Genomic DNA, 12,182 nt, shown 5'->3' on the forward strand with positions numbered 1-12,182 from the left:
GGTGAACCAAATGTTCCCAGAAGCATCGGTCATTACAGTAAAGAGTTCAGCACCTGTCGGCAGTTGCGAGCTAATGTCAATCTCTTGGAGTTTTGAAATAATGTTTTCCGTTGTCGCATGTGAGCCAGTGGACTATGAACAGATGGCCTGAAGTCCCTGGCATGACCAAAGTGTTTGTGTCGATGTTCAATTGGAAATCTTCAAAAGAAAATAAAAGAAGAAAAGAAGATATATTAAAAATAGCAAAAGGAAAACTAAATCGAACATGGAAAAGAAGGCAGCTTTTTCTAAAGCTAGAATAACAGTACTGTCAACATCAGAGTCCTGTATATATAAATAGACTCAAGAAACCTTCTTGAGAGTTTCTCTCATGACTCTTGCAGTCAGTCCAGTTGCCTTGCCATTCTGATCAACCTCAAACTCAAAATCATCAATCCCAATGTTACCATAGGTCAGGGAGTCCACTCCTCCCCATGACAAGCAGCCACCACTGAAAGGACCAGCACTTTCCTCTGTCGCATTCGCATCAGGCTGTGCTTCCGAATCACCCACCGCATTTACCTCAAAGACACCCCTGAAAGACATTCTTCCGTTCCCTTCTAATCCCATTGGGTACAGCCTGAGGACAACTGATACCTCCAGCCCCGGATACTGCATAGCAGCTTGCATGGCTAGTACATCGACGTCCCCACGGGTCCAGTTACGCACCACGAGTGTATCGTCCATTGCGACCGTCAGATGTTCCTCAGGACCCTTAAAAGTGCCTGTAAACCGCGCAACGGCCGTCTCACGCGCCGCATTCTCAGCCGCTGGCAGCAGTGTCTCCGTGAGAAGTTCGGGAAGGTAGCTCAGCAAACCGGCACGACCAGGCCCTGCAATAAGCGCCACGTAGCCGATCTCATGGTCTGGAGAAAGGACAAGAATCGCAGTGTAAAGTCCTAAGGCGCCATTCTTGGTGTAGAGATCGACGATCCGCGTACCGCTGCGACCAAGGGGGAGGTGCATGCGGCGGATCTCCCAAGGCATTCCAACGGACATGTAGAGGTCCGCGGTATGAGTAATAGGCTTGAGCCAGGAGCGGGTGGTGGCGGGGTCAAGGATTGAAGACTTGAGGATAGATTGGCCGAGGCGTGTGAGGTCTGCAGCCGTAGAAAACATGCCGCCATAGCTGTCAAGATTTAGCCCTGCAAAACAGAAACAGGAGAGAAACAGGGAGACACCTACGGACTAGCGTCGCCTGTGGTGAGATTCCACCAGGAGAGCAGCTCATTCTCGGGTATCATGGCGTTTTTCTTGTTTTTGGGGGCCTCCAGGGTTGTACGCTTCATACGAAGAGGATCGAGGAGTGAGGATTTGATGGACTTTTCGAAAGACTTTCCGGTCATACCCTCTAGCGCGTAGGCGAGAATTTGGTATGCCATGTTAGAGTACACGGGGGTGTTTCCAGTGGATGTGATAGGGAAGGCAGTTTTAGCAGTAATGCCTTGGAAGAACTCTGCAGACAAATATTAGCACATGCGGCCAATCGGGGATGGATAGTAAGCATACCCTCACGGGAGCAAGGTCCTAGGGATGGATCTGAGATGCTGCAATTTAGCTTCTCCTTGTTGTCAAGGACAGGGAGTCCATATTTTTCGGGGTTCTCGTGAGTGGATTCGAATAAAGAACTCACGTCAAAGAGCCCGACTATATATGAGGTTAGGAGAGCTGTATTCCATGCTAATTGGAGCAGCACTTACAGTTCCGACTAATGCCTGATAAATGCCCGGAAAGTTGCCCGATAGTAACCTCATCCCACTGGACTCTGCGGACAGGATCACCTTTGTTCTTCTTGGCGGCACGCGCAAGCTCAGGGACCCACTTGGTGACAGGATCATTCATACGCTTCATTCCCACCTCAGCGAGGAGGTTATAAACCGTAAGAAGCTTTGAAACACTCCCGATGCGGAAAATAGTATTCTCATTGAGCGTTCCTGAGGTTAGGAAACCCTTCATAGAGGAAGGGATGTATCCATGCTGGAAGAGAGTGTCTGAAGCGGAGAAGGCCTGGACATAGAAAGTGGTGTTGAACTCATCAAGGGTGCCGTTTTTATCGAGATTCTTGAAGATGGTGTTGAGGTGGGCGATGGTGTTTGAGAAAGAATTGGACTTTAGCGGGTGCTGGACGGGCGGAAAGATGGCGCCCAAGAGAGGACAGGGACTCTGTTGCGCCTGGGCCTGCTGGGGGAGGACAGCGAGGCCGAGGGATAGAAGGATATTAAGATGGTGCATGGTCAAAACTAGAGTATAGTGTGATTATGGAATAAGAAATAACCATTGCAGAGACGGTGAGATCTTCCACTTTATACTATGGGCATGTAGATAGGGGCCGCGTCAACGCGAGGCAACAATACATAGATCTACCCAATGACCAATTTGGAAGATGCAAGAAGCTATCTGAGTGGTTGGCTCGTTCAAGAGACAGGAACTCAGCCTCGCAGGCATTCATTATAACTTGACATGCCAAGATGACAGTGCCGGATATGCCCTGTATTTCTTGTACGAGGAAACGAACCAATCAGCGTCTATCTTGGTCGTAGCTTAGCTGTGATTGGCCGGTTCGTTTAATTCAACTCGCGCCAAGCTGTATCCCCGCTCTTTAGCTCAGGCCTGATGTTAGGATCACCAAGCGGAACGAGTCTTCTTTTCTTCTGTCTTCGGCTTGAAAACTTCTGCAGAAATCACAGCACAACAAAAAGTGACTGATGCATTTACTTGAAGTTAAAGCATTGGCTGACATTTTTTGATACCGTCGCCATGGCTAACGTCGGGTCTGAAGTGGCCACTGCGACTGGTGCAAGTCGACCGCGGCGGCGAGCCTATCACACCAAGGCCAGGACGGGCTGTCGAACCTGCAAGTCAGTTGCCCTACTTGATTCATCCTTGATACTTCGCCGCAGAAACTTGATGCACTGACCATGCATGCATGATAGGATCCGCAGGGTACGGTGCGATGAAGGTAAACCTGCCTGTAATCGGTGTACCTCTACTGGCCGAACATGCGACGGTTACACGTCTTCCTCGTCCCTGTCACCATCTTCATCACCATCCCCCCTACACTCTGACTCTCCTAGCCCTGTCGCCGATCTCAAGCTTATCCTACCACGTCAGAGCCCCGAGGAAGTACGCAGCTACACTTATTTCCTTGAAGTCACAGCCCCATCCCTCGCCGGCGCTTTCTACGCCGACTTCTGGCTTGCCGAAGTGCCCCGCGTCTGTCTCTCTGATGCAGCCATCTGGCACGCCGTTGTCAGCCTTGGTTCTGCCCATGAGGACTTTGCAGAAAATGGACTCGGGTCGCGGAGCATATTTGCTCTAAAACAGTTCAACTCGTCTATCCACTGCCTCACCGAGTCACGATCGCCGAGACATGCAGATCGGTGGAGAGCACTTGTTGTGAGTACTATATTCACATATGTATGTACTATAAAAGGGCTTCATGATCAGACGCGCATACATCTCCAGGCTGGATGCAATCTCCTCCGCGAGCTTCAGGACCATGGCACCAAAACTTCAAAGCAGGACCAAGTCCAGGAGACTACCATTGTACCAGTTCCGGTATCACTTGCTCCGATACAGTCTATTCTGATCAACCTTGAGTTTCATGCAAATGCACTTGATAATGGCGGCATTACCGGTAATCTGACTCTGCTCTCACAAAACAAGACGCTCAACGCATGGCGATCGTATACAGCGCCACGGTCCTCGCCCCGCCTAACATCAGAAGACGTTAACCAAGCCTATCGCGCTGCAGAGTCTTTGATGAGTGGACTAGTCCTGTTCTCCCAAGAGCATGCCAAACATCTCGGGGATCTTCAGACTGGCAAGTCCGGACCTGAAGGGCTGTCCATGTTGGTCGCGCGACAGGAGGTGCATACACGATGCTTCAACGAAATCAGGAAAGCAATCAGCATGTTCCAATATGACATAGCCCGAAGCTCAGGACCTGCAACCCAATTAGAAGAGCATACTATTCTCCCTTTGCGCCTCTTGTATAACACCAACCGTCTCCTACTTATTCAAGATCCCGATGAGCCTGACATGGTCGATCGTCAACATGGCTTGCCTGACCTGTACACCTCTATAGTTGACCTCGCTGAAGAAATCATGGATCTTGATCCTATCAAGACTCGCAGGGTATCTTACACTCAGCAACTCTTCTTAGTCGCTCACAGCGGCATCGGACAGGCAACCCGCCAGCGTGCTGTGGATCTTCTCCGGCGCCCGCGGCTAGAGGGTGGTTGGGATAGTGTCATCTCTGCAAGTCTTGCCGAAGCGATTATGCAGAGAGAGAGAGAGGCGGCTTGGGAATACTTAGTGGAGCAAGGCTTGGATACTGAGACCGTTGGGCATGAAGGAGAGGAGGAGATCAATCCAATGTTTCGCATATTTAACATTACATTTGTTTTTACGGGGAGAAGAGAGGCGCGTGTTGTCCTACGGACGTGGCGGGAGAAACTCAACGATGTCGCTGGGCGGGGAAGGGTAATACGGTGGTGATGATTTTTCCATCGGACTACTTTGACGCCTGCTCGGATGACACCTCCCTGTGACGATTGAGCTGTTGGTATTGCATTGGCCAAGATATCGGTAACTACTTCCAGATCCTCAGAGAAACTTTAGCAAATTTCTATTTATTTAGAAATACTGTTGCCGCTGCAGACAGCTTGAAAGCCCCCAGCCGCTACACCCCGCCCCAGAAGTCTTGGTATCTTCGCTCAGCCTTATTGCCAAGCTGCACATGGAGTCAGCGTTGCAGCCCCCACGTCACATACTTCCCAGGATTGGTCCAAGTTCCAGCTGTAAGCGCTTTGTGTCAAGGCGCAGTTTCATGTGCAACGCTACAGTGGCTCAGAAAGGGCCTCACGCACGGTATGTATTGTTGGAGCTGATCTTTCCTTTTATTTTGGCCCGTAGAGTGTCTTTTCAACTTTTGACCGTCTTTCTATCCCAACTACTGCGACAACAAGATGCAGCCCAAATCCCATCTTTATGAGCGGACCGCAGGTCGCGACATAGACGCAGATTACACCGAATTGGATCATACCAGAGAATCATCTCGGAAAAACAGATATGTCCGTCATGGAACCTTTTCTACTTATGGGTGGGGCTTGGAACTTCTGTCGTCTTTCACGACTCTCGCTTTGTTCGCTGGAATGGTTGCGATATTCTGCAGCATGAGCAACAAACCTTACTCCGAATGGCCCCTTTCAATCTCTATAAATACAACCATCGCCATTCTGTCGACAGCTTGCACGGCGGCCATGATGCACAATGTGAGCGCTTTTATCGGGCAGCTGAAATGGCTTCACTTCAAACGATCTTCCCGGAGCGTGTATAATGTTGAGAGATTCGACGAGGCCAGTCGAGGTCCGTATGGAGCTATCCTTCTCATCTTCAGAGTTCCATGGAATCTTGCAACGTTGGGAGCTTTTATAACGATCCTCCGTCTAGGATTTTCTCCACTTTCTCAGGCTGTGGTCAGCTTGGAATCCAGGATGGTAGATGTCCCAAGTAACGATTCAACCTTTGGATATGCACACGCATATGATAGAAACAGGACAACGGGTGCTCAGTCCGGTAGGCCCGGCCACCAAGGTACATTGGTTTAAGCAATATACTGACAGCTCTTCCTAGAGATACCACCGGATACACAAATGCAATCTGCTATCCTTCAAGGCCTTTATGACATAAGTTCCATTCCAGTGTTTAACTGTGGTGGCGCCTGTCTCTGGAGAGACTCTTATGTATCCCTGGGCTTTAAGAGTACGTGTAAGAATGTCACCATGTCGGCGTTGGAAACAAAACATTGTATCAAACCAGAAGGGAGACCAGGGATGCGGTTCGATCGCAATTGCAATTTCACAACACCGGGAAACATCACACTTACAACTCAGCATGTACTGACCGACTCCCAAACCACTTTTCGAATCAACGCGACACGTACTCATCTAGACCATCCTAATAATATCACGACCTCGTTGGATGACATTGTTAGAATCGCAGTTTGGAGGTCAGGATATGATACCAGCTTCAACGCTACTGATATCAATATCACGGAATGTACCGTGGGTTTCACTGCCTATGAGTACTCGAGGGCCGAAGCGAACGGTAGCACCTTTTCTTTCAGAAAGGTTGCTGAAATGGACCCTCGACATACGAATTGGTCCTGGGAGGACCCCATGGCTCAAACCCATCTTGTGAGCAACAAATCCTCCAACCTACCTCCGTTCAAGATATCCATCATCGATATCAAGGCCCTGCAAGACTTTTTCGAGTCCACCACGTTTCAATCAGAATTCGTGAGCGGAAACGCAAAGAACAATAATCCTGGACTCAGTGCCGCCCTGGCTGGGGACGCAAATCTCACCCGTGCTTTCGATAACATGGCACTGGGCATGACCGACTATCTCCGTTCAGGGCCAAATAAGAAACTGGCTCAAGGAGTCAGAAGAGAAAGCGAGATATTTGTATTAATCCGATGGTACTGGTTGATTGGCCCTGCGGTCATCGAGCTGGCTGCGTTGATATTTGCAGTCTGTACAATAGTAGGGACTGCAAGCAAGCACGAGGTGCCGCTTTGGAAATCATCGGCCCTTGTACTGTTGAGTTGTCGGCATGACATGAACTCGGGTATAATTCATGGAGAGTTTCAGGATATTAAAGAGTTGGAGAAGATGGCAAATGTATCAAAGGCACGGCTGGAGTAGGCGAAACACATTAATGAAATCCATTTATATACACAGCACAGAAAATGTTCCTCAATGTTCCTCAATGCGCAGCGTGATAGATGTGCATATTAATGACGCTGGCATGGAGGGCTGGTCTCGCTCTTCGTTCTCTCATCGCTTGTTGGGCAATTCATGGGATTCAATAAGAGACGTGGAAGTAATTGGACCTCATGAAAGAGATTGCAACGAGGCACGACTTGGCCCGGTAGGCTGCTGTTTAATACCGCTGCTCTCTTTATGGTATCACTGTGGATGAGGCATGGACGTATGCAACGTGAACAAGGCTCAGAGGTCGCTGCTTGCAACAGCCAACGGAGCTTTCTGGGAATGATACCAGGTGTTTGAGCGTTTGTGCGCCTTACAAATGACGTGCTATCATTAGCCCGTTCTAACATATCTCCTTGTATTAATATCATGGCTGACTATGAAGACGTTCTATTGAGAGAACAACGAGGTGGAAACGCACAATTAAATTCACATCATGGACGTTCTGGTACAGGCGAGTATGGAGATCAATCGGTAATGATAAGTCGAGAAACGCCATTCCTGCAGAAACATTACACTATACAAACAACTTAACCTTTCCTAGCTGTTACTCCTATGATTATTGCCTTCTCCCTCTGGTACCTCTCGGCGGTGTCACTCCACGCGTATGACTTGACGTACCATAATGTCCAGTTCTCAGTGGGCTGAAATCCCTTCCTCTTGGTCCACTAGGTCGCCCGGATTGGCCTGCGGGATGGATTGATGAGCCTGCGGCCGAAATCGATCCTCCAAACAGGGGCCGTGTTCCTGATTGTCTTGGAGTACTATGAACTTGAGGACTTGAACGGCCTGGGCTCATATCCCTTCTGGTGGTCGGTGTTTGCTGGTGACTGACGGGATACCTAGACGAACTTGACATAGCGTTAACTCCTAGAGGCGGTGTGGACATCCGCCGTGGGGCAGATATGTTCTGAGAGAGGGTTGTGCGCGTGTTTGGACTGCTTGCTCGCCGAAGAGGAGGTTGTTGCTGATACCCCAAAGGACTCCCTGACAGTGGTAGACCTGATCCTGATGCTGTGGGAGCTCTTGATTGCGGATATGCGTTGAAACCCAGCTGTTGCATCTGCGTTGTCAGTGGGCCAACGTTGGAAGGTGCCCGTAAATGTGGCAATCGATTCCCTGATGCACCTGATCCATAGTAACCTGGATTGGCTGCCCCTGAGGCGCTCAGCGGAGGAAATCGATACGGTTGCCTCGCTGGATTCGCTGTGTTGGGTGGTATTGGTACGTCCCTTTGCTCAGGCTGGCCCATGGCTAGACTCGACGGTGCCGGCCTTCCTGTTGATTGTAGGCGACTACTTCCTGCGAAGGTATTGGAAGGACTTGACGATGATCGTCTGTGTGAAGAGTGTGATGGCCTACTCGTTCCCTGGCTTGGGTTTGCCGGTGGATTATAGTCTCCACTTCCTGATACAGGGCCATGATCCGATCTATGCCCTTGGACACGTTCTGTATTTGAACGAGTAGGAAGAGCCGCAGCAGTGTCTTGGAATCGAGTTCGACTCCCAGCATAGGGGGAGCCCTGGCCGCCATCGTATTCAGCCTCGCTTGAGCTACTCGATGATGCTTGTCCAGAGGGTGTTGGCGCACGGGGAGCTGTTACACCTGGTGTATATCATTGATAATATGGTTCTTGTTGAACTGGTGCTGCTTGCAAACCTGACGCTTGAGGTGCCATGTTGAGCCCGAATCCTCCTGGAGTCTGATAGTATAACTGAGCGTCGGAACTCAGGCTATTTACATGTCCACTCAATGCTCCGGGACGGTTAGTCGCAGGCTGACCATATGTTGCTGAAGTAGCTGGCGCTAGATCCTCTGATCTCGACGCTCGTTAGTGCCCTTGTCTGGATGAACCTGTCTCTCGTGTTGTTGACGGAGGTATACCTGAACTTTGTGCCATCCTACTCTCGTCTCTAGATCTCTGCGGCGCCGATGTTGAGCCAGTGTTTGAGGAGCTGGACATTTGTCGGTGGGATTGTCCGCTAGATGACGAAGGCTGTGCTTGGAAAGAAGGTCTAACGTCCCGTCTCGATGTGCTGGCCCGAGTCTTGGCTTGCTTCATTCGTTCGAGCTCACCTCTCAAGTCCTCTGAGCTACGACGTATGGTTCTGAGTCTATCTTGCGCTTCTCTAATTTCACGCTCTGATTGAGCCTCGCGTCCCTGTCTTGTGGCTTCACCCCCTTGGGTCTCTAGGCCTGTTGTCAGGTCCCCGATCTCTGTCAGACGTCCTCTGCTAGAACAAGGCAAAGAATTAATTTGTATACTCAACTGAATATATCGTGTTAGAGACTGTACCTATAATGAGACATTGTGGAAGCAGCCTGAAATTTCGTAACGATTAGTTGGTGTGTTGTTGAAATATGAGAGGTGCTAAAGCTATGCTCTATCTGAGAATAAATAGTTATAGCTCAATAACGGGATATTATCAGCTATTTATGCTTCTATGACACTAACTCAAGTGTCTGGTATATCAGTAGGCGGAAATCCGCAACGCAGAGCCTCATCTTGACAACTCATCTGCTGACCCCCCTTCACGTGTAAAGTGCGACTCTCAATTACTATCACTAAACTGGTTCGTCGTTTTATGCCACAGTTGAAAATGTCCTGCAGTATGCAGCCACGCTGGATTATCCCAGCCAGTCAGGAAATGCCACCTTTCTGTGGTGAGAGGTTTTATGCAGACGCCTTTATCAGTTGGTGGGAAGGCTGTGTCGTGGGAGCCTGCTTTAAACTCTCATCGTCGATGTTATGAGACAGTCGAATGGAACACTGGACAAGCTGCCTACATCACTAGTCCTAATATAGCAATACTGACGGATAGTATATCGCCGGAAGTTCTATCATAGTCCCTTTCGAAAACTTTGAACGATGGCAGACGATTTAGCCGAGAGCCTGACCTTGGATGAGTTGGAAGTGGCTATTGCAAGTTTGAGACATAGCTTGGAGAGCATGTCGCCAGATGGCCCCTAACACTACTCAGAGACGACTTTGCTTGCACACGCACTTCGAAAGTTTTACCTATTATAGCGACCACTTGAGGACTTGAGTGCTCTCGAGGAATCCATCACTCTTCTTCAACAAGCTATCGATAGCACTTCCATAGACGACGGAAGAAGATCGGAGTGGCTCATTAGCCTCGCATTCGGCTTAAGCCTTCGTTGCGATGCGACAGAGTCTGAAATCGATGCTATAGAAGCTTCACGGGTAGCTTTGGAGGCTGTGGAGACACTGCAGAAGGATGATCCGTCATATGCTACAATTTTGCAATCTGCATGCCATTTCATCAGCAAAAAGGCAATCAGGCTCCACGACGGAGATGATTTGGGAAAGGTGTTCGAGATGCACAAGTCCATACTGGAGGTTACACCGTTCGACCATCCAAAGTACACTTCGCGACTGCAAAGTTATGGCGATACCTTGTTCAAAGAGTACTTGGCCTTCGGTGAACAAAAGGCTCTTGAAGAATCCATCCGAGTTTCACAGCACATCGTCACCCTCCCAGACAACAACTCCGAGGAACATGCGAGACATGTGTGGATTCTTGGGCAGCGTCTTGTTCAGCGATATTTGAGGACCGGAACATCTGCAGATCTTGATGAGAGTATCAAAGCATGTCAACAGGCTATCCAAGAAACTCCAGTTAGCTCCAAGAATCGCCAGCGAAGGTTACAATCTTTGTGCGATCGACTCGGGGAGAAATATTCTCAGACCCTGGATGAAGCAGATTTCCAAGCCGCCAAGGTGGTGATGGATCAACTTCTCAATCAGCTACCGACGAAACCGAAGAGTCGCGCCCGATCGCTTGGAAACATTGGCATTATTCTAAGTCTCCGATATAGACAGATGGGTCGCCAGGATGACTTCCAAAGAGCAATTGGTGTTGGTACAAAAGCCATTAATTTGACTGCTGACGGCGATATGGGGCGTGCCATTCGTCTGAGTACTCTTGGTGGATTATTCCTCGAGGCATATGGCAAGACTGGAAACATGGAGCGTCTCGAAGAGTCAATTCACATCGGAAGGCAGGCACTTGCCGCAACGCCTGAGGGGCATCCTGATAGAGCGCTGCGAAACTTCAATCTTGCAGACAGACTTCGATTACGATATCTCGAGTATAGTTCGACCGACGACCTGCAAGAAGCCATTTCATTTTATCAATTGACACTTGATCAGTCAAGTGTCCCCATGTTTCTTCGTGTGCAAGCAGGACGCTCTCTAATGCAGAGTTGTGTTTCGAATCACGAGTGGGAAAGGGCATATGAAGTTGGTTCCTAGGCCATTACTATCCTCTCAGTGTTGAGACCACTTTCACTCAAGAATGCTGACCTCCAGCGTGAAGCTTCCAAGCTTTCGGGTTTGGCTACCCAGGCAGCAGCGATTGCATTGGATGTGGGGAAAAGCGCGGTTGCTGCCCTTGAGTTTCTTGAAATGGCTAGAGGGGTCATGGCTTCTTCGATCAACGTGCTTCGAGCCGACATCAATGACCTGGAGAGAGAGTTGCCTAAACTAGCTGATAGGTATAACCGTCTTCGAGAAGAGCTGGAGGAAGCTGCTGCTCGGAGATCTGGTTTCGAACTGGGTGAGGAGGTTTGGGGGAACGCAATGAGTCAACGATACGATATTGGAGAACGGATGTCATCCTTGCTCGAAGAGATACGTTTAAAACCGGGGCTTAAGAACTTCTTAAGAGCTGATGACGAGGAGCGGATGCAAAGTGCAGCTGCTCTATTATTTATAAGGACTTACCAATATAAAATATAACCCACTGCTAGCTATATGAAGCGCCGTTAAGGCATATGTTAAGCCAGTGCTGCTCTATAGCTCTGAAGCGTGGTACCTAGGCATAACTAGACTACAATAGAGCTAGCCTATTAAAGACATATTATTAAGTAACCAGTATCTTATATAAAGAATAAATAAGGCCTTAAACTAGTTTATAAGAGCTATATTACCTACCTAGAAGATAATACCTATTACTATCTTTTACTAGGAGAGCAAGATATTACTAGTTAATTAGGTCCTTAAATCACAGCAATTTAGGTTCTCCACATAACTCAAATCACTAGACAATACCCACCCTCTGGCGAGGCAAACGGCACCACCCTGTCAGCCTGCTTACCACGACCTATATACTTAGATGGTTCTCTATTGTCAGATAGAGCTGCCAGCTATGGTTATATAATCTACCAGGATAATATCCCTATCTTAGATAGATCAGGTCGCCTTAGACCTACTAAGGTCTTTAATGCCAAAGCCAGAGGAGCATAAGAAGGACTAAAGTCTATCCTAAACCTATAAGAATTATATAACAGTTAGGGTTTTCTAAATAGGTAAACTAGTCTATACTAGGTTTATATTAGCAGATA

The 12,182-nt window shown here is 48.7% G+C and overlaps 5 protein-coding genes across 5 annotated transcripts; 3 read left to right on the plus strand and 2 right to left on the minus strand.

The window, feature by feature from the left end:
- Window positions 1–342: 342 nt before the first annotated feature.
- BKA55DRAFT_682013 (beta-lactamase/transpeptidase-like protein) lies at window positions 343–2,271 on the minus strand (the record flags this gene model as incomplete). Its single annotated transcript, XM_046198282.1, has 4 exons — window positions 343–1,168; window positions 1,225–1,495; window positions 1,549–1,686; window positions 1,740–2,271. 4 exons carry the CDS (start codon window positions 2,269–2,271, stop codon window positions 343–345), a joined length of 1,767 nt encoding a protein of 588 aa, XP_046040681.1.
- A 383-nt stretch (window positions 2,272–2,654) lies between these two features.
- On the plus strand, window positions 2,655–4,774 carry BKA55DRAFT_293129 (uncharacterized protein). Its single transcript, XM_046185556.1, has 2 exons — window positions 2,655–2,897; window positions 2,973–4,774. The coding sequence occupies exons 1-2, from the start codon at window positions 2,797–2,799 to the stop codon at window positions 4,537–4,539; spliced, it is 1,668 nt and encodes a 555-aa protein (XP_046040682.1). The 5' UTR covers window positions 2,655–2,796; the 3' UTR covers window positions 4,540–4,774.
- Window positions 4,775–5,009: 235 nt separating this feature from the next.
- Window positions 5,010–6,749, plus strand: BKA55DRAFT_531338 (uncharacterized protein; the record flags this gene model as incomplete). Its single annotated transcript, XM_046189221.1, has 2 exons — window positions 5,010–5,619; window positions 5,677–6,749. The coding sequence occupies 2 exons, from the start codon at window positions 5,010–5,012 to the stop codon at window positions 6,747–6,749; spliced, it is 1,683 nt and encodes a 560-aa protein (XP_046040683.1).
- A 567-nt stretch (window positions 6,750–7,316) lies between these two features.
- On the minus strand, window positions 7,317–9,197 carry BKA55DRAFT_682016 (uncharacterized protein). The gene is made up of 4 exons (XM_046198283.1): window positions 9,112–9,197; window positions 8,700–9,049; window positions 8,475–8,510; window positions 7,317–8,420 (listed from the first exon to the last, which is right to left on the minus strand). The coding sequence occupies exons 1-4, from the start codon at window positions 9,123–9,125 to the stop codon at window positions 7,375–7,377; spliced, it is 1,446 nt and encodes a 481-aa protein (XP_046040684.1). The 5' UTR covers window positions 9,126–9,197; the 3' UTR covers window positions 7,317–7,374.
- A 218-nt stretch (window positions 9,198–9,415) lies between these two features.
- BKA55DRAFT_723486 (uncharacterized protein) lies at window positions 9,416–11,091 on the plus strand (the record flags this gene model as incomplete). The annotated part of the gene is made up of 2 exons (XM_046201051.1): window positions 9,416–9,529; window positions 9,844–11,091. The coding sequence occupies 2 exons, from the start codon at window positions 9,416–9,418 to the stop codon at window positions 11,089–11,091; spliced, it is 1,362 nt and encodes a 453-aa protein (XP_046040685.1).
- Window positions 11,092–12,182: the final 1,091 nt, after the last annotated feature.

This window comes from Fusarium redolens, assembly GCF_020744475.1.
Source record: "Fusarium redolens strain MPI-CAGE-AT-0023 chromosome Unknown BKA55scaffold_48, whole genome shotgun sequence".
NCBI classification, from domain to species: domain Eukaryota; kingdom Fungi; phylum Ascomycota; class Sordariomycetes; order Hypocreales; family Nectriaceae; genus Fusarium; species Fusarium redolens.

What these genes read in the sequence shown, in the direction of transcription:
- BKA55DRAFT_293129 (XM_046185556.1), top strand. Translation starts at nt 2,797, where the DNA reads ATGGCTAACGTCGGGTCTGAAGTGGCCACTGCGACTGGTGCAAGTCGA. An exon ending in ACGGGCTGTCGAACCTGCAA is followed by an intron (nt 2,898 to 2,972) that starts GTCAGTTGCCCT and finishes CATGCATGATAG; the next exon opens with GATCCGCAGGGTACGGTGCG.
- BKA55DRAFT_682016 (XM_046198283.1), bottom strand. An exon ending in TAGGATGGCACAAAGTTCAG is followed by an intron (nt 8,511 to 8,699) that starts GTATACCTCCGT and finishes ATCAGACTCCAG; the next exon opens with GAGGATTCGGGCTCAACATG. An exon ending in CATGGCACCTCAAGCGTCAG is followed by an intron (nt 8,421 to 8,474) that starts GTTTGCAAGCAG and finishes GATATACACCAG; the next exon opens with GTGTAACAGCTCCCCGTGCG.